General features: G+C 38.7%; 1 protein-coding gene across 1 annotated transcript in view; it reads right to left on the minus strand.

The window, feature by feature from the left end:
- Positions 1 to 27,044, minus strand: part of CHM (CHM Rab escort protein) — a 188,420-nt gene that overhangs the window by 118,902 nt on the left and 42,474 nt on the right. The window contains exons 3-5 of the mRNA XM_051968719.1: positions 25,288 to 25,360; positions 23,441 to 23,562; positions 496 to 856 (exon numbers count right to left, since the gene is read on the minus strand). Of these exons, the coding sequence (XP_051824679.1) occupies positions 496 to 856; positions 23,441 to 23,562; positions 25,288 to 25,360 (556 nt within the window). The remainder of the gene's footprint in view (positions 1 to 495; positions 857 to 23,440; positions 23,563 to 25,287; positions 25,361 to 27,044) is intronic.

Genomic DNA, 27,044 nt, shown 5'->3' on the forward strand with positions numbered 1-27,044 from the left:
ATATTCCCTGCTACCAGTTATGGCCTATACATGGAATAGCCTCCCCCAGAGAGCCCCTCTTCTTTAAGATGCGGCTCAAACATCACACTCCACAAGCTTTTCCCAATCCCCCCATCAGCGCCCTCCCTCATAAACTATTTAGTATTTAATGACTCTGTAATTTTTGGCATTCATTCAATTACATTTATGTTACATAAATTTTCATTTATCTTCGACTCTCCTATTAGAATATAAGCTCCTTGCAAGTAGAACTTACACTCTCAATGCCTGGCATAGTGCCTGGCACACAATGGTGAATAACAAGTATTTGGTGATTGACTGGCCAACTCTTGGCTCTGATATTTATAAGTTGCCTGACCTTGCTATCATCTCCTTACAAAAGAAATGTCTTAGCTCCCTTTTCCATTGGAAAGTGGACATATGGGTCTTCAAATCATATTTAATCAATTAACAGTAAGCACTGGCCTGTGATAAGGTGGTAAAATCGGTGCCTACCTTTGAGGTCAAATCAATATTAAATCTCCTGCCTTCTTTAACAATCTGGGAGTAAGTAATCCTATTCTTCTTGGGTGCATCAACAACATCTTCTCCTACAGGTAAATTGTCAGCTTTCTCCTGTTCCAAAGGTGACTGGCTACAATCCGTATCACCACCACGGTTTTCTTTCCCCGGTGTCACATCTACATCAGGGGCTTCCTGTGCAGCCTCTGGCTTGCTGAGCGGCGGCGTTAATTCAGACGTGTCAGAGCAAGCTGGGACCATTGAGTCCGGAGGGTCATTTGTGCTAGCAGACGTCATAGAGGCAGGATTTTTCTGCACAGCACCGACTTCTTCAACATGTTCATCTGAATCCTGACTAAATGAGAAATAGCAATATTCAGCAATGAATCTGAGATTAGAACAACTTCAATCGGAAAACTTTTATAAACATGCTTCATCTAGGATAACTTCATGAGGACAATTCCCCTTGCCTTATATGACACCAATGCGTACTTAAATATATCCCAAAGGATCATGGGATCAAAGTGTAAGAAGAGACCGTGTAAGAAGAACGCTGACCCAAACTCCTCACGTTATAGAGGGAAACAATGAGGCCCGGAGACAGTAAATAACACAGTTAAGGTGTCAGAACCAGTGAGTACTGCAGTGGGGATTTCAGCTCAGCTCCTCTGACACCAAGTATAGGAGGGACAGTCATGTTTTGTTCAGCTGTTTAAGGTTTTAAAAGTCAATTCTTTTCCCACTGTATTATAACAAGTTTTAAGTGGAAAGTCAAATAAGTTACCATCTCTAAAACTCACTTGGACTTAGGGGCCGCTACCTTACACACACAATAAATGCACACACATGGTCTCTGTTATATATTATCAGGCACCGTGCTAAGCACTACATAGAAAAGCAAAAAAACAGTCCTTGCTCTCAAAGAGCTCACAATCTAATGGGGGAAGACAAGCAAACAATTATATACAAACAAACTCCATATAGGATACATGCAGGATAAATTGGGAACATTCTCAAAGGGAAGATATTAATATTAAGGAGATCTGGATAAGGTTTCTTACACAAGATACGGTTTGAGCTGGGATTTAAAGAAAGCCAGGGAATCCAGTAAGCAGAGATGAGGAGGAAGGAAGTTCCAAGAATGGGGAATGGCCAGGGAACATGATGAAAAAAGGGATAAAGATAAAGATGAGAAAATGTTTCCTCGAGGAACTACTGCAGCCCGAGCCTTTTACCTTCTTCTTTCCCTTCCCTTTATCAACCAATTAATAAACATATATTGATCACCTACTACATGCCAAGCACTATACTGTTAGAAAAATAAAAAGGAAAAGAAAATCTCTGCCCTCATAGAGTTAAATGATCTAATGGGGGGAAACAAATGCAAAGAAATATATACCAAAAATGCTCTATGGGAAATAATTAACAAGGGGAAGATACCAAAATTAAGCAAGGTTAGTAAAATCTTCCTGCAAAGGTTTCCCCTAACCTCCTTCCCCCATTACTGTAACCATCACCATACCTCATTTCTAGCTACTATTCATCAGAATCCATGTACTCTGGATAGGCCAGTCTGGTGAACCATGTCATTCCTTCTTAGGCAGCCTGCCCCTTTTATCTCTCACAATTTAGGTCAATTACTTATTTAAAGATTCAACTCAAAGCTCCCTTCTACTGAGGTCTCAGAATCAGCAAAGCCCAGATTGAGGGCTGAAAGAGGTCTTAGACGTCATTTAGAGAACTTCACTTTGTCTACAAGAAACGAAATATGCAAGCGAGGATTTGACCCCAGACCTCCTAACTTCCAATCCAGTTTCATACTAGACCAAGCTGCTCTTTGCTAACTTTACACCACACCTTTCTATTATTCCATATCTCCTCAATATTTATACATACAATGTAATTTTTAACTGTCCTCTAATGCTTCTCCACATATATTTTTAATTTTACTTTTTGTTGTTTAATTTTGAAAAAGTGCTTATTAATATATTTTGGTTTTTACATCACCTACATTTTCCCTGTCATCCTTCTCCTTTCCTTCTCCTGAAGAGCCAATCTTTATAACAAATATTTTTTTAAAGGGAGATGAGAAGAAACGAATTAGCAAAATCAATTAAGATAAAAAATATTCAATAAAATCAATCAATATATCAGAAAAATCCATTAGACACTCTATGTTCTCTATGTTCCCAGAGATCAAGTACTATCTTTTACCTTTCTTTTTAAATTCAGTGCTTAGAATAGTGCCTAGTGACATAGTAAGCACTTAATAAATGCTTGCTGCCCTATTTGCAACATTCATTCATATAGATATAGCAATATGGTGGCAAAATAATATTTATATGCCATTACTCCCTGATCAGTTGTTACTACCTCAGTTTCTAATTCCTTACTACCTCAAAAATAGCTGCTATAAATACTTCTATATATACTTAGAATGTGTTTTAAGATTAATTCACATTTAAATCTATTCTCTCTTTTATTCTCCATTTCCCTTTTCCTCTTCTTGTCCCACTGAGTGTAACAGTCTGTATACAACTGCGTGTGTTCCTCTCAATAGATGAGAGTGAGGTTCAAGTATCATCCATTCCTCCACTCTTTCTCCTTTTTTGTATAGGCTTTTACTTGTACATCATGCTTATATAAGATAATTTTCCCCATCTTTCCCCCACTTCAATTGTATTCCCTTTACTTTCTCTTTCCACCTTTCCTTTAAGATCATGAAAACATTACAGAATTATTCCCAATCTGTCTATATAAGTGAAACTCCTGTGACACCTGATGATGATATAATTCACAGGGGGACACATGTTTCATTTTCTCATATTAGAATGAACAACATCCTTCAGTCTTTTTTGTGGATGTTTACCTTTTTATGTTTCTCCTGACTCCAGTGTTTGAACTTCTAAGTTTCTATGCATCTCTGGTCTTTTTATCAGAAATGCTTGGAACTCTTCTTCTTCACTAAGGACCTACTTTTTCTCCAGTAGAATTATACTAGTTTAAGTAGGTAATATATGCTTGATTGCAAGCCTATCCTTTGCCCCTTCTAGAAGATTGTACTACAAGCTCTCTATTCCTTCATCATTTATAATGGCTTCTAAATCACGTATGATCCTGACTGTAGCTCTGTAGTACTTGAATTCTTTCTTTCTGGGTGCTTGCAGTATTTTTCTTTTCCTTCGGCCTGGAAACACCACATTTTAGCTATGAAGATTCTGGAAGTTTTCATTTTGGGGTTTCTTTAGGGAGATAATGGTATATTTTTTCTATTTCTATTTTGTCCTCTGGTTCTAAAAGATCTAGGTAGTTTTGTTTTGTGATTTCTTAAAATATGATGTTTAGGCTCTTTTGTTGTTGATGGTTTCAGGTAGTACAAAAATTCTTTGATTACCTCTCCATGATCTATTTTCTAAGTCAGTTGTTCTTACTATGAGTTATCTTCCATTTTCTTCCAAGGGAAGGTAATCTTTTGATTTTGTTTTAATATTCTTTGTTTCCTCATGAAGACATTATCTTCTATTTGGGCCATTCTAATTTTCAGAGAGGTTGTTGCTTGGGCAAAGTTCTATACCTCTTGCATCAAGTTGTTACTCCTTTCTAATTCTTTTTCCTATAGCTCTCATTTTTTGTCCTCTAGCACTTTCATTTATGAAACTATTAAAAAAAAAAACTTTTTATTTCACCTGTTCTAGGAATTATAGTTGAACCTGTGACCAAATTGTGATTTTCCTTTAGGCTTTTCTTATATATATTTTAGAATCATTCTCTTCTTCTGAGTTGTGTCTTGGGTGTCCTTGCTACCACAATAGCTTTTAGTGGCAGGATTCCTTTTTGATTTGCTCATTCTTCCAGCCTACCGCCTAACTTTGGATTTTATGTTTGGGCCAGGCTCTGTGTACTTCTGGAGGAAATGTCTAGGTGGATTTTCCTGCTGCTCCTTGAGTATTAAGTGCTTTGATATTCTAGAATCTCAAGGAGAGCTCAAACTGGGGATCTGAAAGCTATCAGTGTTCTCAAAATGGTATAGTCTGATTTTTGTCCTCTTGAACTGAGCTCTGCACATTCCTGACCTAGGTTTGTTCTGAGGAACAAGCCTGTGAGCTTGTCCTGTTTAGAATTCCAGTAATCTGCTTTGAGACTCAACTACAATCAGTCCTCTAGAAGGCTGGTACAGAATAATGGGACAGTATTCCTCTGCAAGCCTCAGAACAGACTTCAAACTGAGACCCCACTCCACTCCTAGGGTCAGGTCACACAGCTATTGCTTATCTTTGAACTTGCCTCTTTGAACTTGCCCCTTACATGATAACATTGTTTAAGGACAACTCTTTCTCCTGGAATGTCACCTCTAATTACAAGTTCCTTCCTCAATCAGCCCTGGATCTGTGACCTCCAACTGCATAATCAGTAAAAGAAGTGCCAAAAGACCTTTTCTTACTTGTACTTAGATTTTCCTTGATCTGGAATAGTCTACATGGCCTTTCCTAAAAGACCTCATCCCTATCCTCAGACCTCTGCCTTCTACCTATGCCAATCTGAGCTCAAAAAACGACTCACTGTATAACCAGGAAAAAAAAAAAACAACATAATATATAATATAGATTTTTTTTTTCTCAGATTTCTAATCAGGACTTAGTCTAGTGCATTATCTAGATCTATCTGGAAGAGCTGTAGGGTAGAGCTGAGCAATACCCTAATACTCTTTTAACTTGGCTCTACTTTCTCAGTGTATATTTTCACTGTATTACATACCTCCCTCCCAGTCAGAAATTCTTAGGCCACGGCCACACATACTCATTCCTCAACTAGACTGGAAGTACCATGAGGGAAAGAATCATATCTTTCTAGCATACACGTAGTACCAATTTAATAAATCTGTACTGAATTGAATTAATCTCCCTAACTAGACCATTAATCTCTAGGATAGGACCTCTTTTCATATTTTATATCCCTCAAAGGACCAACTGTAGGGGTATGTAGACAGATGGCAATTAAACACATTTGGAATATTTTTGTATGCAAATTACAATTAAAAAAACTCATTACTTTAGAGAAAGCAAGAAAAATTAGATCACAGAAAAATTCAACTAATTCCAATTAGGCATTCAGGTTCTTAAAAATTATAGTAGCAATGAAGATAAAGTACCATACTAAAATTTATTCAGTGCTGCAGCGAAAAGGGGTGATTAAAGAAGAAAAGAACTCATACAAATGCCAAGAAACAAAATATCTAAGTCTTTTCAAGAATTATCTGGTAATTTTAATGAAATTTCACAACAAAGAATGCCCCAATGCTATCCCCAGCCAGCAAGAAAAAAAGCATTGAGACACTAGGATGAAATTCTAGATAAACCAGAGACACCTTAAGCCTTCATTTCCTCGTTCATAAAATGGGGCAAATATTACCTATCCTGTCTATCTGATAGGGTTACTATGAGGAATAAAATGTTAGGGCACGACTCTTTGGAAAATGAACAAATGTTAACAAAGTATTTTCATAATGATGAAGAGTTGACTATAAACAAACAACACTGTGATAATAAAATGTGTCACTGACACTGTTACTCTGTAGCTAGGGATCTGCTATGGACCATAAAGTCAAGAAATAAATGATTTCATGATTATTAGAAGCCAGAAATCTCAAATGAATATCACAACTTCTGAATTTTTGCAACCCCCAAAAGACAGTACAGCAGCAATGAGGCTGCCACAAATAAGCAGGCTGGACACAGAACGTTATGTCTCTTTTGTGGCAAAAACGTCCATGTTTTTTACTAGGGTTCTCTATCAGAAAAAAAAGAATAACCAAAACATGTTCAATGAATGATGTGAACTTGGAATTTTCAGCCAAATTCTCTTCTTAAAGATCCAGCTGAGCAAAGAGAAAATCAATTGCTTTACATAAAGTGTTTCAACTGTTCTTTATGAAAGAATGATGATGATAATGTGAAAACAACATTAAAACTAATCTAGCTAAGTACTTCCCTATGTCCTCTTGAGGACAACAGGTGGTCCCATCTATATGCCTCTCAGTTCCTTTCTAGCTAAAATCTATGATTCTATGCAAATAACATTGACTAGAACAGAATACTGAACTTTCAAAAATGTGGCTTAGCAGGCAAATGAAGGTAGGGAAAAATATAAGAAATTTTTAACTCACCCTTTCTACACCTAAAACAAATATACAGACAGATATTCCTCCAGCAAAGTATTAAATGCCATTAAATATATAGTTGTGTAGATAAAACCCTTTTAGTCCCTTATAGCCTGAGTGTTCCTTTATCTATAGCTTGAATATGATATTTATCATATTCTAACCAGTTCTATTATCACTGGCTAGAATTATTGAACCAAGTTTCTATTCGTGATATAATTTTAACCATATAATCATTTCAGTAAGTCACTACACCCTCTTCGCTAAATAATTTACTTAATTTTTTGCATCAATAATCATCAGATATGAGTCTAGTTTTCTTTCTCTGTTTTATCTCTCCCAGCTTAAGGTATGAGGCCTTTTATTTGACTCATAAAAAGAAGTTTGGGAGGATCCTTTCTTTGCCTGTTTTTTGTAAACAATTTATGTAATAATGGGAATTGTTATTTAAGTATCTGATAGAATTCACTTGTAAATTTTTCTGGTCCTAAGGTTTTGTTTTGTTTTTTAAATTTGGAAGTTCTCTTATAACTTGCTTAAGTTATCAAGTTAAAACTATCTTGTTCTGTTGATCTGGGTATTTGTATATTTTGTAAATACTGGTTCTCCCTTTTCATTTTTGGTTATAGCAATATAGTTCTGCTCTTATTAGCAATTTAACTAACCATGCGCCTGTCTACATTTCAGTTTTCTGGGGAAAGCTCTTAAATTTGTCCACTGAATTTTTTTCTGTTGCCATTTTTTTATACTCTGCTTTTCTGATTTTTTGTTGTTTCCATATGCTCAATTAATTAATCTTTTCTTTCTCTTTTTTGCTGATGAAAATATTTCTTGAATCTGGCCAGTCCCACTGGTACTTTAGGGTGAATACTGGAATGAAATGATATATTTGTAGATTATTCAATAATTAACAAAAGGAGATTTACTTAGTAGCAAGACAAAGATATACAAGAAGGCAACTTGATTCAGCTTCATGAAACTCCTTTGCCTCTGTGTTACCCATCACTATCTGCCAAACAATTCTCAGAGAAAGACTAGAGCTCCTCTTAGTTGTTTAGTACTCATGTGACCAGAAGTGATGTCAGTCAACAACCTGAGATATTAGTCCTCTGAACCAATAACATCTCTAGGACAATTTCAATAACTTCTAAGGAAAAACTAGCTTAACTTTGATGGGGTTAGAATGATACTTCCACTACAATACAGATGTCAAGAGTTATTCTCCCTCGTAAAGAGAAAGAACATACTAGCATAAAAGACAGAGGGTTGGTGTTGAATTAAGAAAAACCTGGATTTAAGTCCTGTTTCTGATGCTCCCCAGAAGTCTGGTCCCAGGTAAGTCATTCTACTTCTAAAAGTCCCACGCAACATGCTAAGGCTGTTAAGTTAGAGAAGAATTGCCATTCTGCATCAGTGGACAGAATTTTCATACAAGCAATGCCTAAACCAATGAAACTAAATATTCAGGATGCCCTAACAGAAAAACTGACTTTTTCAGTTTGAGTGTTCGTAGTTTTATTCTCTAAACATCCTTGAAAAGAATTCCCTTAGGATCAATAAGCACCTACCCTTGAGGAATTAGATCAGATATCATTCTCATTTCTTACTTCTAAAGAATTGGGCTTTTCTCTCTGAGCAGGATCTCTTAAAGTATGTAGGAGGTAGTATAGCCTGTTTTCCATTTACTGTGACAAGAGGAGAAATGAGTGAGAGAATTGAGATAGTTTTACCTGAAGAAAAGATGACTCGGGAGAAGAGGGAAGTGATACACAAAGATCCATCAGGTGGAAGAGTCAACGAATTTATATACACAATGTGGTCACATGCAAAAAGAGCTGTTTGTGAACTCAGAGGGCCTAGTAGAAATCCTGATTGTGCTGCTTACTATGTTACCTTGGGCAGGATCCCTTGATCACCATCCCCCATCCTACCTCCATGAGCAAGAATTCTGAAATCCCTTTATTCAACCATGATCTGTTATTCTAGCTCTCCCTATGCCGCATTCCTCATAAACCTGTTCTTTGACTTCATCATCATTTCCACCTCCTCCACTTTCAGTCCCTTCTTCAGGCCATCACCCCTGCTCTAACTTCACTTTCCTCCCTTCCCAACTTGATCCTTTAAACTTAGCCAGTTCAACACTGCACCTTACTCTCAAATCTGTTACCTCCTTGTCAGTTCCTTAATCACATACTGCCAAAACTCCATCCTCAAGAAAGCTGCCTATTCTACTTCTTTGTCCTCCTCTGCTACGGTGCTGACAGAAATCACATAATCATGCTGACTTGGCCCACTATATTATCTAATCTCAGCTGAACACTCAGATCACTAAGTCATTCTTTTTATTCTCCCTTAATTTTCTATCAGACTCCCTATAGGAAATATTCTAAAATTTATCATTTCTCTTCAAACTTTCCCTCCATCTTCTCAACAGAAGACTTTGCTTCTGGGAAAATCAATGCCATGTGCTGTAAACTCCCTTTTCTCCTCTTCCTTATCCTTCACAAAGCCCTTGAATCTCTCATTTTTTTTTCTTCCTTACTCCAGTGTGGTGAAATAGTGGTCCTTCTAAGCAAAACTGCCCTCTGAGGAACTTGTACTCTCCTCATTGTTCCATCTTTTTTCATGTTCTCTAGCGTAACTGTGGCCATCATCCAGAGAAACAAACTCTGTAAAGTAAGGGTCTACTACCCCTATATCTCTATAGACAGTGCAAAGTGTCCTCAGGAAATTTCAGAAAATGGCATAGGCCAAGCAGGTAAAATCACTGCAACCATCATGAATTCTGCCTCCCCTGGTAACCTTGGGCTGATAGCCCAGAATCCAGCAGCCAAAAACCACAGACTTTCCAAGTCTCCTAAACCACTGAACTTGTTTCTGGTCTGGCTCCCTAACCATAAGCTGGGAGAGCAATTTTTGTGGAAAACGGGCCTGCCCTCCCAGACACCACCAATACAAACCACTGACCAACTGCCGACACCAGGGAGGTAAACACAAGAGCCCAGGGAATAGTATCATTGCTCCCGAACCCACAAGCATGGCCCCCACAGGTAACAGCCAAGGGAGCACCTCTTGTGGAAATCTGATCCGTCACTCACCTTTGCAGGTGCGGCTACACAGCCCTAGTCCTTCCCTGTCCCAAAGATTCACAGCTAGTGAAGAGCCAGAAAAGACATCCACCCAATACCACCCAAGTGATCGGCATTCTAAAATGGCTCAGCAGCAGCAAAATGGCTTTCTCAATAAAAGAAACATTTAAAAAGGATGCATTATCATTTGCTTGGATACTGCGCCTTAAGGAACGGGAGGTTTTTCCATCTGACGTATGGACACACCTGAGCTCAGCACAGCACTCTGCACAAAGGAAGTGCTTTTGCCATCTCATGATCAAGAAAAAGATTCAGTGACAATGGCCTCCTTGCTACTCCTTCCAAGTGATGCTCCCAGCTCCAGGAATTTTCCCAGTCTGTCCCTTGTGACTGAATGCCTCTCCTTCCTCATCTCTGTCTTCTGGCTTCCTTGACATCAAGTCTTAACTAAAATCAAGAAGTCTCCCGCAAGAAGTCTTTCCAAGCCCTTCTTAATCTTAGGGCCTTCTTAAATGAGCTCTAGCTTATTCTGTCTATATTCTACCTATAGATAATCGTTTACATGTTTTCTCTCCCATTAATCAGTCAGTCAAACACTAAGTGCTGGAGAATCAAAAATAGGCAAAAGCTAGTTCCTGCTCTCACAGAACTCAATGTGAAAACAACTATATACAAACAAGCTATATGCCAGCTAAATGGGAAAAAAGTCAACTGGAAGCACTAGAATTAAGAGGGGTTAGGGAAGGTGTCTTGTAAATGATGGGATTTTAGTTGATAACTGAAGGAAGCCAGGAAGGCCAGTAGTCAAAATGGAGAAGGGAGTGTGTTTAGGCTTGGGAGACAGCCAGAGAGAATGTCTGGGGCCAAGAGATGGAGTGATTTGTTCACAGAACAGCCAGGCGGCCAATATCACTAGATCGAAGAGTAAACATGAGGGGCAGGGGAAGGGGGAGCGAGGGGCAGGTTGTATATGAAAGACTATAAAAATCAAACTGAGGATTTTATATTTGATCCCGGAGGCAATATGGACCCACTGAAATTTATTGAATGGGGGCGGAGAGAAACATGATCAGATCTGCACTTTAGGAAAATCACTTTGGTAGCCAAGTGAAGAATGGACTGGAATACAGAGAGAATGGAGGCAGGCCGACCCACCAGTGTGTTTCGATAATCACTTAATGGGGTGGAGGTGAAGTTTCAGAGGACAGAAGGGTATATACAGGGGATAGTATAAAAGTGAAATTGCCAGATTTTGGCAACAGATTGGAGCAGAGATTGTCTTTTGCCTTTCTTTGTATCCCAGTACTTAGCACAGTGTTTGGCACAAAGCACACACTGAATAAATGCTAGCTGACTTGACGAGACAGTACCACGTAACACCTGGCCCATGATCCGTGCTTGATAAATGCTTTTTTAATGACTGACAACCTCTGGGTCTCAGTTTCTGTTCATATGAAAAGAAGTACCACATTTTGTACCATCCCACCCCCGTCCTCCAGCCCACTAAGTCTCTTACAACGCTTCTCCGTATCGCCCCAGTGACACTGAGTTCTTAAAGACCATACCAAACAAGGACAACTTTTCCACGCTGGAAAAAATTTTGACTCTATAGTCTTGCTTTCTGAGGACCAAAGTACAGAGGCATTCCTCATCAATAGTTTGGCCACTAAGTGATTAATTATTAGGGTCCCTCAGCCTTTCTGCCCTTACAATGATGATGGCAAGGTGGGAGAATTAGGTAGTAGGGGGCAAAGGCAAAGGAGTACTAAGAATCACACTTTTTCAACATTTTAAAAATTTATGTTCTATAATTATATTTATTATTACACAGCATATTATAAAACATTTATACTATATTCAACATCATATAAATTTATTTTGTATTTATTTAACTATTAGTCCTTCAAGTGACAAACAAGTAAAAAGACTATTGGAAGAACAGAATCACATATTTACTTTGCTGTAATAAAAGAAACCAGAAAACAAAAGGAAATTGTAGTAAAAAAAAAAAAAAAAAAAGAGCTCAAAGAGCACTGGCTGTCAAAAGGCAAATAAAGTGGTTGAAAAATATGCCTCTGCCTTGTTCCTATGCTGAAGGCAACATGAATAAAGGAATGAAAAAGCATTTAAGGACTTAGTGGCAAGCACTGTGCTAAGTACTAGAGACCAAATATAAGACAGAATCTGTCCTCAAGTAACTTACATTCTAACAAAAAAGATATTTTAACATGGAGACAACAAAGAGAAGTGTGGACCAGGGAGGACACTTTGGTCCGGAGAGTTAAATGGATGGGAAGTAGAGCCATTGAAGGGGGCAGGGGAAACATAGCTACCATTCAGAAACATGGCAAAGGCTGATTCTATCATGGAACAAGAAGCATTCTTTCAGGGGACACTTGGCAGTGCCAGCATATTGCCATGATCCTGGCTGAAACAGAAGAGAAACTGAAGAACTGGCATCCTCTAAATTTAACCATCATATACTTTAAGTGGGCAGTGAATTCAATGCAAAGTAAAAATGGAAATAGATTTCGGGGAGTCTGGGAACTTGGATGGAGAGAAAAAAAATCATATCCTTATTGTCACTAACTCTGAACTGAAATTCACTATTTCCTTTAATAATTCAAAAATGTAATTCTGAAAAGAGGTTCACAGAGTTTCATCAGACTTCTAAAGGGATCTATGACCAAAAAAAAAAAAAAAAAAAAGGAGGGGACTAAGAATCTGTGATATAAAAGAAGACCTTAAAATTTAGAGGTGTCAGAAAACAGCATAAGCTGCCCCATGAGGTAGTGAACTAGTGATGATTGGAAGCGTTCAAAATGAGGCTGAATGATCACTTTGGGGGGATGCTACGGAGAAGATTAATGTATCAGGTAGAGAATTAGACTAAAAGACATCTCCGTGTCCTTCCAACAGTAAGTATATGATGCTATAATTCAAGGAAATACATTAACTAGCTCTGGACAGTGAAGAAAATGCAAGTCAAAATACATGCAAGGTCCAAATAAGTATAGACAGATAAGCAAGGGGAAGGCAATAATTCCCTGGGAATAGGCCTGCATAATTACACTTCACACTATTATAAATATCATCTGGAGTTTTCTTTTAAAATATCATATACATAATTACTGGAATATTAAAATTCTCCAACTTTCCACCCACCATACTGTTTTGTGACCAAAAGATTTTGAAAAAAAAACAAAAAAACCCCCAGAAAACAAAACTCCCAACCCCACAAAATGAAATGTTCGTTATTTTAATTTTTCAAAGCAATTCAATTGCTAAAGATTTTCTCTGACTTCTGGATAGTTTTAAAAGAGGCTATGCTATTGTTATATTCATTTTTATTTAAAAAGTACCTTTTAAAATAAGATTAATAGTTCTAATTTATTTGAATCAGAGAAATATACACTACTTCAATGAAATTTCTCATCAGTAAAATGAGAATGCAGTTAGAATAAGTGACTTTTAAAGGCCCTCTTACTGCTCTAAAGAAGTCTATAAACTACTCTACATAGTAATTGAGAAAAGTCAATACATGTATTATTTTCATGCAAATCTTCACTGTCAAAATACATTTATTTCAAAGTTGGAAGCTAATAATGAGGTTTATCTGGGTAGACAATTTGAATTCCAAGGGTCATAACTTTAAAATATGGCGTAAAAGTCTCTTTGACATTCTTTTACATAAGCACTGGTCCTGAATAATGCAATAATGCTGCCTAAAGAAAAATTTCCAAATAAACCTTTGTGCAAATGAGTTTTTCCACTAATTCACAAAAAGTATACATCTGTGAGTAAATTTTTATATAAATTCTGAATATTGTCTAGCACTATTCATCAATTAATGGCAGTAACAAAGGAATATCTCAAAGTGAATGTGTCTTACTGATGCCTTGTAACAGTCACCCCTTTAGATAGGTCAAATGAAAAACTGCCAACCAGCTGGTTAATTTATTCAGCACAGGTGTTCACTATTTATTTTTCAGCCATTTGCCTTTTCCCCCAATACAGCTTGTTGCAGAAATTGTATTCTTGTCCTTTGATGGATGCACTTTGTTCTAAGGCCATTCATTTCAGATTTGCACAGTATATGTTATGCTGCTTCCCAGCTGTTTATCCTTGCAAATAAATGTAGAATGGTTATTTTAAAAGACTTCCCAAACTTGGCCGGTCCAGAAAATATCAATATGAATAATACTGTCATCAATTTTGTATCACTGAAATGTTTATTCTTTGTGATAAGGTTTCCCCTCCACCACTCGGTACTAAGCAATAACAGGAAAGTTTAGCTATGAAATGCAGCTCTAATACGATCCTCCAAAATTACAAAAACATTTCAGATTCCTGAGAGAATAGTTGCCACTTTGGGTTTCTACACTCCAGAAAGCAAATTCATTTATAAATATAAGAGCCACTTTTCCATCATATAGACACAGTGTGATAAAGGAGGAATTGTGATAAACTTGGGAGTCCTAAGACCTGCTGGATTGCTCTCTGTGTGCCATGGGCAGATTACTTGTAAAATGAAGGAGTTGGACTCCGTGACCTCTTAAAGGCCTTCTGATTCGGAACCTACGATCCTAGAATCTTATGAGAAAGAAACTATATCGACTGCCTATGCAAGAAATAAGACAAAGAGAGGCAGATGTTACCATCTTAGATTTGAAAAATAAAAGGACACTAGCAGAGTGGAAAGCACACTCCCTAGCTCTGGGCTCCAAGAGGCTGGATTCTAATACCACCTCAGATGCTGCCTGTGACCCTAAACAAGTGACAGCCTCCCTGGGTCTCTATTTCCTCATCTGTAAAATCAGAGAAGAGACTAGAGTAGACAGTCTCTGGATTTCCTTCTCACTTGTGATTTATGATATAACCATAATAATAGCAGCACAGATATAACACTTACTATATACCAGATACTGTGCTAAGTACTTTACAAATATTCATCTCATTTGATACTCACAACCATGGAAAGTGGATGATATTATGATCCTCATTTTACGAAGGAGGTAGCCAAGGCAGAGGTGAAGTGGCTTACCCAGGGTCACATCCGCTAGCCAATATCAGAGGCTGCATTTCAACTCGGGTCCTCTGGACTCCAGGCCCAGCACTCTATCCTCTGCACCAACTGCCTCTAATTGACGTGATGTCATTAACAGGTAAATAACAGACATTTCTTGAGCACCAACTACGTGCCGAGCACTGGGCTAACAGCTTTACACTCTGATTTGATCCTCACAACAAACCCGCAAGAGAGATGCTATTACTATTCCCTTTTTAGATGAGAAAACTGAAGCAAAGGTGTTAAGTGCGGCCTCTATCTGATGTCATGGCATTAACAAGGCAACAAGAATTTCTTAAGGGCCAACTGCATGCCAGGCACTAAGTAGGCTACGCCTTGGGAATAGAAAGTAAGGCAAAAAACACAGTCCCTGTCCTCAAGAAGCTCACAGTCTAATAGTAGAGACAAGCCACCGACTGTGTACAAATGAGACACGTCCAGGATAAATGGGACATAAACTTAGTTGAGAGAAGGCACTAAGACTGAGGAGGTCAGGGAAAAGCTTCTCGCAAGAAGTATGATTTTAGCTGAGGCTTGAAGGAAGTCAGGGAAGTCAGAAGGCAGAGATGAGGAGACAGGATATAATCCTTTTGCTGTGAATCCTGTGGTTACGTGGGGATTTTATACATAAATGGGCAGGTAGCGGTTTTTTATGTGTTTTGGTGCAGCTTGTAAACGAGAGTGCCTGCTCAGTCCTCTCCCCAAACACATCCAAAGGGGCGTAGGGCTTACAATCAATGGCAGTAAAAACAAAGACCAGTGGACTGACTTGTAGGAAATGGAGAACTGACCGTGTGCACTCTATGTGGCACTCTGCTCTCCCCTTCAAAATCAAATCTACTGGCCTGAAGGACCCAAAATGTTTCTTTAAACCCTCACCTTCACCCAGGTAACCTTTTAGTCACTACATACGATTGCTCCTATGACACTGATAATTCTTCAATTACGATAAGTCAAGATGAATTTCGATCGATATTAATTCAATGAACATCTTCCTAGAGCAAGATTTCGAAGCCTCAATCGGTCAATAAGCACTTATTAAGCACTTACTATGTTCTAGGTCATGGGCTAAGTACTCAGGATACAAAAAGTTTCATTCTAATGGGGGAAGAAAACGAGTAAAAAACTAGGTACACACAAGACATGTATAGACTATATGAAAGGCAGACAAGAAGACAGAATCTGAGTTGAGTCCTGAAGGAAATCAAGGGATCTAAGAGACCTAGGTAAGAAGAGAGAGCTGTCTAAGTGTGGGAAGCAGCTAGTGCAATAGCACAGAGACTGTAAAGAATAGCCAGTGGAGAGGAGGAGGAGGCTGGAAAGGTAGGAAGGGGTCAGGTTGGGAAGAGCTTAAAAAACCAAACATTGGAGTTTAGATTTGCCCCTGAAAGTAAACACTGAGAGGCCTGTTGATTTAATGAGTGGAATGACAAAATTCCACTACAAAGGCGTGGAGAAAGCCTGTAGAGTTTGCCATAACAGACTTAACGAAATATCAGATTACTCCACAGGACTTGAGTCTTGCTTATTTTGAAAGAACAAAATACGTGTTAACGTTATGATTCAAAAGGACAGACCCTTCACTGATACAGTACGTTACAACATTTTGCAGGGGGATGGAGTGTTAATCCAAGAAGGCTTTATATTCATATAAGAAAAGGCCATTATTTCTTCACCATATGTTGTAGTTCTGTTGCCAGTAGTGGTGATGAATAGGCATTTATCAACACCTTTGCCCAGTTCCCCAAAAAGCCAGTGGCAAACAATTGGCTGCTGTCTGGGGATGGTGCACATACTTTACGGAATGGAGTTTGGATGTTGCTAATAGGCACATGTTCCGAGTAAGCCCTAGATTCTGGCCTTGTGAATTAACAGGCACTGTCAAATAAGTGAAACCTTTCTGATTAAGACAATGAAACAAGTCACAAAACAGGAATCTGAACGTGATTTTAGAGTTAATTTCACATAATCATTTCAGAAAACGTTTTAAAAAGGTCAGAAGCACTCACACAGCAAGTATTTTAACTGTATTTCTACCAATGCCATTAAGAAGGAAGGTAAGGGAAAGAGAGTAAGCATTTATTAAGCTCTTACTATTTGCCAGGCATTGTGCTAAGGGATTTACCACCACTATCTCATTTGATTTCTCACAAGAATCCAATGAGGGAAGTGCTATTATTGTACCTATTTTACAGCTAAAGAAACTAAGGCAGAGATGAATTGATTTGCCCAGGATCAGACAGCCAGTTTTAATGCAATCAAATGTAAACTTGTATTTAGCCTTTCATTTATCATTTGCAAGCTGACTGCCAACCTCACCACATCACTCTCTTTTGCCAGATCGTTATCCACACTGTACCCTCTAAGTTGTCCCCCAGGACTCTGGCCTGAGTCCTTACCTCTTTTCCACAGTGACCTCATTAGCTGAAGAGGGTTCAACTACATCTCTTTGTAGATGGTTCTTTTATGTATCTATCCAGCCCCAGTCTCTCTCCTGAGCTCCAGTTCTGCATTACCAAATATCTACTACGCATTCTGAAGTAGATGTTCTACAGGCATCTCAAATTCAACAAGTCCAAAACTGAACCTGATATATTTTCCCTAAAAAATCCAACGCTTCTTCCCAACTTCCCTGCTTCTGTCAACAGCATCATCAACCTTTCAGTCAAGTTCAAAATCTCTGTGATTCCTTGATTCTTCACTCACACATTTAACTTCTATATTCAATCAATTATCTTGTCAATTCTACCTCCCCAACATCTCTCGCATCCATTCCCTTCTCTCTACAAAACAGGTACTACCTGAATTCAGAACCTCTTGCCTAGACTGCCTACATTCTATAATCCTCCGTTCCCCCCACCAATGTATCCTCCACATGGCCATATTTTCCTAAAGCACAAGAGTGATCATTTCATTTCCTTATTCAAACTGCAGGAGCTCCCCACTCCCTTTAGAAATTCTTCCATTGGGTATTTCTTTTTCTCAAAAAATATTTTCCCCTAAGTACACACACACACACACACACACACAAAACATTCAGGGTTTTTTCTGGGTTTTAAATTCTATCCTTCCCAGAAATAATAAGCAATCTGATATAGCTTACACATATGAATATCATGTAAAATATATTTCCATTATGTTTAAAAGTATTGCACATATTTAACTTATATCAAATTGCTTGCTGCCTTGGGGAGGGAGAAGTTAAGGGAAGGGTGAAGAAAAATTTGGAACACAAAGTCTTACAAAAACCAGTGTTGAGATTATATGATGATCAATTCTGATGGACATGACTCTCTTCAATAGTGAGATGATTCAAACTAGTTCCAACTGTTCAGTGATGAAGAGAACCATCTACACCCAGAGAGAAGACTGTGGGAACCAAGTATGGTTCATAAAAGCATTTTCATTCTTTTTGTTGTCTGCTTGCATTTTATTTTGCTTCTCTTTTTTTTTGTTTATAAACCGGCTTGATTTTATTTTTCTTGTGCAGCATGATAATTGTGTAAATATGTACACATATATTGGATTTAACATATATTTCTACCATACTTAACATATATTGGACTACTTGCCATCTAGGGGAGGGAGTGGGAGAAGTGGGGGGAGGGGACTGGAACACAAGGTTTTGCAAGGGCTAATGTTGAAGAATTGTCCATGCATATGTTTTGAAAAATAAAAAGATTTAATCAAAAAAAGAAAAAGAAAAGAAAAGCACTTCAAAGTCCATTTAAATGAGGATTCAACTCTATGCAATGGAAACAACACTGACCTTAGAGATGGAATGAACTTGTTCCAAATGTTTACTATCTGTAGGGTTGACTATGAGAGGATAACTGTAATTATTATTATTATTATTACTACTACTACTTTCAGTTTTGTCATCTGTAAAGTGGGAATAATAGTGTCAACTGCCCCACAAGTATTTACAAATTTGTCTTTAAAACAATAATAAAAAAGGCCTCATTTCCAAAATACATAGAGAAGTGAATCTAATTTATAAGAAATCAAGCCATTCTCCAATTGATAAATGGTCAAAGGATACGAACAGACAATTCTCAGACAAAGAAATTGAAACTATTTATAGACACATGAAAATATGCTCCAAATCATTATTAATCAGAGAAATGCAAATTAAGACAACTCTGAGATACCACTACACACCTGTCAGATTGGCTAGAGTGACAGGGAAAGATAATGCGGAATGTTGGAGGGGATGTGGGAAAACGGGGACACTGATACATTGTTGGTGGAATTGTGAACACATCCAGCCATTATGGAGAGCAATTTGGAACTATGCTCAAAAAGTTATCAAACTGTGCATACCCTTTGATGCAGCCGTGTTTCTACTAGGCTTATACCCCAAAGAGATACTAAAGAAGGGAAAGGGACCTGTATGTGCCAAAATGTTTGTGGCAGCCCTGTTTGTAGTGGCTAGAAGCTGGAAAATGAATGGATGCCCATCAATTGGAGAATGGTTGAGTAAATTGTGGTATATGAATGTTATGGAATATTATTGTTCTGTAAGGAATGACCAGCGGGATGAATACAGAGAGGACTGGCAAGACTTACATGAACTGATGCTGAGTGAAATGAGCAGAACCAGGAGATCATTGTATACCTCAACAACGATACTGTTTGAGGATGTATTCTGATGGAAATGGATCTCTTCGATAAAGAGAGCTAATTCAGTTTCAAATGATCAAGGATGGACAGAAGCAGCTACACCCAAAGAAAGAACATTGGGAAATGAATATAAACTGCTTGCATTTTTGTTTTTCTTCCCGGGTTATTTCTATCTTCTGAATCCAATTCTCCTTGTGTAACAAGAGAACTGTTTGGTTCTGCACACGTATATTGTATCTAGGATATACTGTAACCTATTTAACATGTATAGGATTGCTTGCCATCTGGGGGAGGGGGTGGAGGGAGGGAGGGGAAAAATCGGAACAGAAGTGAGTGCAAGGGATAATGCTGTAAAAAATTACCCTGGCATGGGTTCTGTCAATAAAAAGTTAAAAAAAATATATAAAAATAAAACAATAATAAAAATAATAAACGTTGAAAAAAATAAATGTTGAAAATTATCTTTACATGTATTTGGAAAAATAAAATACTACTGAGGGAAAAAAAAACATATTTCCATGTTATGTTAGTCATTTTGTAGACGAAAACTTGAACCCTACCCCCCCAAAAAAAGGAAGAAAAAAGGAAAAATGTGAAAAATAATATGATTCAGCCTGTATTCAGATGGATCTGTCCTTTCTCTGGAGGCAGATAGCATTTTTCATTATGAGTCCTTTGGAATTATCTTGCTGGGTCATTCACAGTTGTTCATCCTTGCTCTGTATAATGTTCTCCCGGTTCTGATCAGTTCACCTAAGTCTTTCCATGTTTTTTGGAAATCTGGCTTATCATTTTTTATATAGTACCTCCATTGAATATTTTGAGCCCCCTACCACCTGGCTCCAATCTAATTTTCCAACCCTGTTAGACACCCCTCCCTTTCTCATAAACTTTTGTCTCCCTAGACTTCTTACTATTCCTCACCCACAAAATTCCATATCATTGTACTGGTTGTGCCCCATACACAGAATGGATTTGCTCCTCACTTTCTATTTTTAGAATCCTTATTTCCTTCAAAACTCAGCTCCAGCAGCACCTTCCACATACATGAAGCCTTTCCTTTCTTGATTCTACCTCATACCAATCAACCTTCCCCCCCACCCCTCTCCATCCATCATTTACTTTGCATTTTGTATATGCATGTCTCTCCACAGACTATCTCCTCAAGGATAGTAACTGGTTTGTGGTTTCTCTATCTCTAGAGCCTAGCATATAACGTGCATTCAATAATTGACGGATTAGTTCTGGAGGAACTGAAAGTATTGCTCCACATGAATGAAACTTCCAAATAACTGAGGTTTAGAGAATACCTTTACTGTCTTTGTTGTCTATCTTGTTAAAATGGAAGCAATGCAAGTAGGTACTGTTTCATTTCTTTTCTTTTCATCTAGAATGTCCGGCACATAGTAAGCACTTAATAAATGCTTACAGATTAATAGCTTCAGTTAATTTCAAAAGGCTGAAAATCACTTTCTTCATTTTTTATAAATACTTTTCTCAAAATACTACACCCTCACCTTCCTTGCCTGGCCAGACAGAATATCATGAAAATAACTTAACCTTGTTTTTATGCTTCAGAAGTTCATTAAGATCCTCAGTTCTGTGCTGAGCCTCACACCGCTGTGCTTCTATAAGACCTGTATCACCTTCATATAGTTTTTTTTTTTTTTTTTAATCTGAGGACTTCAATTACAAGCCTGCTTTAGGAAGTGCCAAAAGGTTTATCAAGAAGCCAGGGGTTTAAAATGAGAGTCTTTTCTAGGCTTTATGCTATTTTGTTATATCATAGGCTGGATGGGTTGGTTCAGCTATAGTACAGCACAACTGTGGCATGTAACTCCAAAGCAATTTATAATCACAATATTTCAGAGATGGATCAAAAATCAACAAGAATACTGCCTATAACCTACCCAACAAAGGGTAGCCTGTCCTACACTTAAAGATCTCTGATGAGAAAGAACTCGCTAGCTCCTGAGGCTTCCCAGGCCACTTGGGAACAGCTCTCTCCAAATGAGACCAAGTTTGGCCTTTCTAAAAACCTAAATTTGGACAGAAAGCATCAAATAACTTCAAAAAAGGTAAAAAGACAATAAATGGTGTACTTACAAAAACAACAACGTTTTTTCTGCCTTTGTGGAAATTCTACCCATTGCTTCTAGATGCACCACTGGGTGCTGAGCAGAATAAGGCTAATTGTTTTTCCATGTGCCAGCCAAAAAGCCCCTTGGTGTCCACTAGGCTAAAATCATTTAACAGCATTATAGAGCAAAACTGTCTAACACAGTCATTTTTTCCTCTCCTTTCCCCTTCCCTCCTTCCTTCCCTCTCTCTTTCTCCCTGCCACTCTCTCTGTCTCCCCCAACACACACTTACAGTGTTGTTGGATATTACTTCTTAGTTATTAAAGCATAATGCTTCAAAGGCAGAATCACTGGCCTTGAAGGCTCTTAGGCTGTTTGTACCTTCGCATGCCCACTATAAATTCAAACCTATGAGACACTTAGAAGGATATGCTTTTGGAAAAAATACATGAGAAATTAGCTGCGTCCTTTAGCCAAAAAAAAAAAAAATATTAAAAATAAGTTTTCAGTTACACAACGCTAACGGGACCTCACAAATTAGTGAAGGAATTCCTGGCCCCTACAGCTTTTTCACAGGTACACAAAACTTTAAGCAGTCATCCTCAGAATTACCACTATTAATAGCCTACCATATCCCTAAGCGCAAGGAGCTGCTTTTTAAAGTCCCCACAAAAATACTTTGGCAGTCCGATGACTTGGACACTGGAAGACTATCATAATACACTTATGTATACAATGCATACTTACTTTCTTAAACCATCAGCTACATGTCATCTAAAAAAATCAGTTACTCATTGAAAGAGGTGTTTCTGAGCAATCAAATATTAAAGTAGTTTGCATCACTAGCTCAAGAATTTGTAGTTATCAGCTGGATGTGTATCTTAAAATGGAGGAAGGAGGGAAGGAAGGAGGGAGGAAGGAAACAAGGAAAGGGAGGAGGGAGGGAAGAAGGAGGGAGGAGGAAGGAAGGGAAGGGGAGGAGGGAGAGGAAGGAAGGAAGGAAAGAGCAGGAGGAGGAAGAAGAGGACTCAGAATATTGAGAGCAGCTTGGATTTATCTAGCACTTCAAATGCTCTAAAAGCACTTTGCAAAGGGCCTTGCCTTACATTATTCACTCTGTGGGAGAGCTGCCTTCATTAGCCCCATTGTACAGTTGAGGAACTTAAGGCTTGGAGAGGCCATGCAATTTGTCCAGGGTCACACAGCTGCCAAGTCACTGAGGAAAGATCTGAAGCCAAAACTTCCTGACTCTGAGTGCCACCCACCCTCTGCCCACACTACCACCCTGCTTCTCTCCAAGGGTCTCTCTAATTGCTATGGCCAAATAATCAGTCACCTCACATGAAAACTGAATGGTCTTCACAGAGCCGACATTGAATCCATTGCTGGGCCTGTACCCAAAGTCCTTTGAAGCTGCTTGGGGAGGGCAAGGGAAAGAGAGGGATGATCACTCTCTAAATGAGAACAGGAGCAGATTTTTGCTACTTGAGCTTTGAAGGCAGCAATGAGCGATGATGGCCAAGAGAGTGATTTTGGTCAATACAAGGAAAATCTTGAATGAGTGAGCACTCTCCAAAAGTGGAAGAGGGCCACCTTGGGAAGTACTGAGATGTCTATCACTGGAGGTCGTCAGGGTACAATCGACTGAACATTTTCCAGGGATGTTGTGAAAGGGCATTCAGGCTTGGGTCAAGGGTAGGTGAAGAATATGACCCCTGAGGTCCTTTCCAACTTGGAGATTCCATTATTCTATGAGGTTAACCTTACACCTTTGAGAAAAAAAAACAAACAACATAATTCTTGGTTCTTTTGTATAATAGAAGGAGGAGGGAAAATGATCACAGCTCAAATAATAACAATCCCGGCCTTGCTTTTGTAAGAAAAGACTAAAGTATGCTCGTCTTTCAATTACTGCTCTTACCTGGCATAACAAATAACTTCTACATGTTGGATGGTCTGGTCTTTCTTACGAAGAGCAACTCCTTCTTCTGTTTCCAGTATCAGCTCTTGCCATGCTGTCCACTCTTCCCCATTACTCTCTTCCTATACAACACAAAGATGAAGAATTCAGATTCATTTTCATTCAAATGAAACAAATTAAATCTGTACGCAAATACCTTTTAATTTCAAGTTTCTCAAATTTTGGAAATAAGTATCCAGTCCCACTATTTCTCAGAAGTGTATCAGAACACACACACACACACACACACACACACACACACACACACACACACACACATACACTTTGCTAAAGTTGAATACAGAAAAAATTCAGTTCTGACAGTCAAAGCAAAGAAATTATTAGAGTCATCATCTGATCATAGAAGTGATCCAACTTATTTGGATTAATTTAAGTCCATCATTGACAACTATCCATATGCATCTGTTCTTAATTATAGTGAATAGGTAAGCAAATAAGACATTCAAATTCAACAAACATTGGCTTGGAAATGTTTATACATGACAGGTGTAGCCAATTTAATTGGGGGAGATATATATAGTATGCATATGTTTGTATATACACACATATATATAAACACATACTCTGTGTGCATAAAAAATAGTTTAGGATCAAAACAAAAGAAAACAAACAGAACAGTACTAAATTTTAATACAGTCTGAAAAACTAGAAGTCACCTCTATAGTTGGACTTCTCAACACTGGAAATGTGACAGACTGACCCACCAAGAGAAATTATTTTGAAAAGCACAAATACAAGATGGCGTATCTGAGTATATCAAGTATAATACCTCATTTCAGATGACTTTATAATCGAAAGGTTAAACAATACAGAAACAAGTAATATACCTGATTTATATGAATTATCCCAGCAAAAGTTCAAAAAACATCATATATTCTTAAGGATTTAATGTTTGGTTTGGTTTGGTATTTTTTTTAACTTTATTTTTCTTGATGATTTAGTGTTTAAATATAATACTTCCTAAGCAATTCAGACATGAGAAAGCTGACTGAACGGTTCAACATAGATCAATCTGTGAGAGTTAGCAATCTGGAATACTACAAAAATTGAAATTTGTAAATCAATAGATTCTGGTGCAAACAAATTTGTTTTGCAGAATGCTAAATGACAGAACCGATAAAGCAGGTAATTAATTTATACTGTAGAATCTGAAGCCTTGAACTTCAGAAATGTCTGGACTGGAGTCATTCCTAGGTTGGACGGCAGCCACTCCTTGTGAAGTATACCATTCCAACCTATTTCGACACTGTGAACTGTCACACAAAAGGTCAGAGGCTATATAAGAAGAACTCCCAAGGGGGTATCATGGGATTCCTCAAACACCAGGAAATTCCTGATGGTTTGGGAATTCAAGGCAAATATGTAACAAGACCAAATTCCAGATTCAAACTAGAAATTTCAAGTCCTAAAAACTGCTACAAAAGCCTTCTAACAATTGAACACTTAACGTATCCTGAATCTGCTTATCACATTCTCTTCCTTCCTCAGCAAAGTTTCAATACAAACTACTGAGGGATTCTTTTCTCCCAAGTCATTTCAACTTGACACTGGAAGCAAGTGGGAAGATGGGCCTTGTTTTTATACGAATTCCTTTTGGGACCAGCACATCTCTTCTATAAAGGGGTGATGGCTGGAAACTCAAAACGACTACAGTGTCTTTGGAACACACAGCTGCTGGTACACTGCAAAACAACAAGATGAAGCCCAGTAACAAGAAGGTTCACGAGCTGGTGTACACACGATGGTAATTCGGCCAAAACAAAACAACAATCATGGTAGAATTTTACCTGATACTCCTTTATCCAGGACAACAATCCTGAAAAGCTGAAACTGGCCCAGTTTCCTCCATAATAGCTTCTTCTGCAGCAGCAATGAGACCGACAAGAATGAAAAGGAAGAAAACATCAGGAAATGTTCAACACAATTTACTCATCTCAATAAATAAAACAGCTGTGAGTACAGCAGGCGCCACCGAGTCCACTAGGCTTTGGAAACTCCTTTTGAAGCCCTTTACTTCCTGAGAGCCCCATTTAATGGCTTGTTAAAGCAACTAGCAAACTTGGGAAACTCAGGGTTACCTGGATTGTACAGTAGAGACCAAAATATAAATGGGGTTAGGGGCTTAGATAATCTGCACATAATGAATCATAGGATTAGGGCTGGAGGGAATGTAAAGAAGTATCTAATCCAGCCCCTTCTTTTTTGCAGATGAGGAAACTGAAGAACAGAAAGGCAAAGGGGCTTGCCTAATGTCACACAGCCATTATGCATCAGAGGGAAAACAGTCAAACCTATGTCTTTTTCTAACTCAAAATGCTCTTTGCATTACAACACTGATGAGCTCTTCCTCGGAGTTGGAGGCCAGGGCCCTGGTACCATCCATGGCATAAAGTGGGCAGCCCTGTGGCTGGTTCAGGGCCAAAGAAATCATTTTTCAGCTCTTACTCACCTCCCCTTCCCCACCCCCACCTCCACCCCCATCTTTTGTCAGGCTTATCTCTACATGACTCCCTCTTCCAGTCCCCTGGATTCCATAGAGGCAAGTTGACACTACGATTGTGCTAGGAGATGGGGTCAGGACAAAGTGGATGGAAAAGACCTGGGCTGCCCTGACCCCCAGCAGGGCTTGACTTCATTGATTGTATTTTCCCACTCTCCCAAAGCATCCTTCTGTGGGCTTGAGGACAATTCATTAAAATCTCTCAGTTCTTTGAATTTTGCCCTAAGGTTCCTTCTGCTTAATGTACAACACGTTGCCCAGAACCCACCAGAGATCTTCCTGGCATTTTCCTTGAGAATTCCAACTATCACAGCAATTGCACACGTCCGTGGCCTCAGTTCAAAGGCTGGAATTTGAGGAACTTGGAATCTTTGATCCCTTAGGTTAGAGATCAGCTGGGGGGAGAGAACAGGGATGCTGGGGCTCCCCTCCTCCCCTTAAGGAACACAGACCACCAAGCTGTATATTATACTGATGAGGTCCCGAATGACGTTTTGTACATAGAGAAAAACTAAAGAATTGATCCCTGAGGCAGGCAGGGAGAAGGCACTGATAGAGATCAGTTTAGCTGGGGAGGTCGACCAGTCTGAAATCCAAGTCATGTCAAACGCCTGAGACTCACCTTCTGTGGTGGTCTCGAGCGGCCTCACCTTGCCAGGCCGTCAGAAATCCCCTTCATGATCCCGAGGTTAAATTTTCTCTATAAAATCTACTTACAGGTACCATGGGATGCCATGGTCGCTGCCTTCCTTTGGGTCAGTTCATCACGGCAAGCACTCTGCCTCATGGTGTCTTTTCCCTTCCTCCATGCCATGTGGTAGCTCCCCTAACTCCACTACACTCCTCAGCCTCACTATACCTCCTTCCAGCTTACTAACTCGTTTCGAGTGCCAAGTCTCTTCCAGGATTTAGCCTGCCAGCTAAGGGCACGCCCCAACCTCCTGGGGTGCTCCCTTTCTACTCGGTGATCGTGAGTTCCGCTGAGGAACTTGTCTTTCATGTGCTCTCCCACTCTCATATTCGCCATTCCCGGTATCTATCGTA

Source organism: Antechinus flavipes, chromosome X (assembly GCF_016432865.1).
Source record: "Antechinus flavipes isolate AdamAnt ecotype Samford, QLD, Australia chromosome X, AdamAnt_v2, whole genome shotgun sequence".
Lineage (NCBI taxonomy): Eukaryota > Metazoa > Chordata > Mammalia > Dasyuromorphia > Dasyuridae > Antechinus > Antechinus flavipes.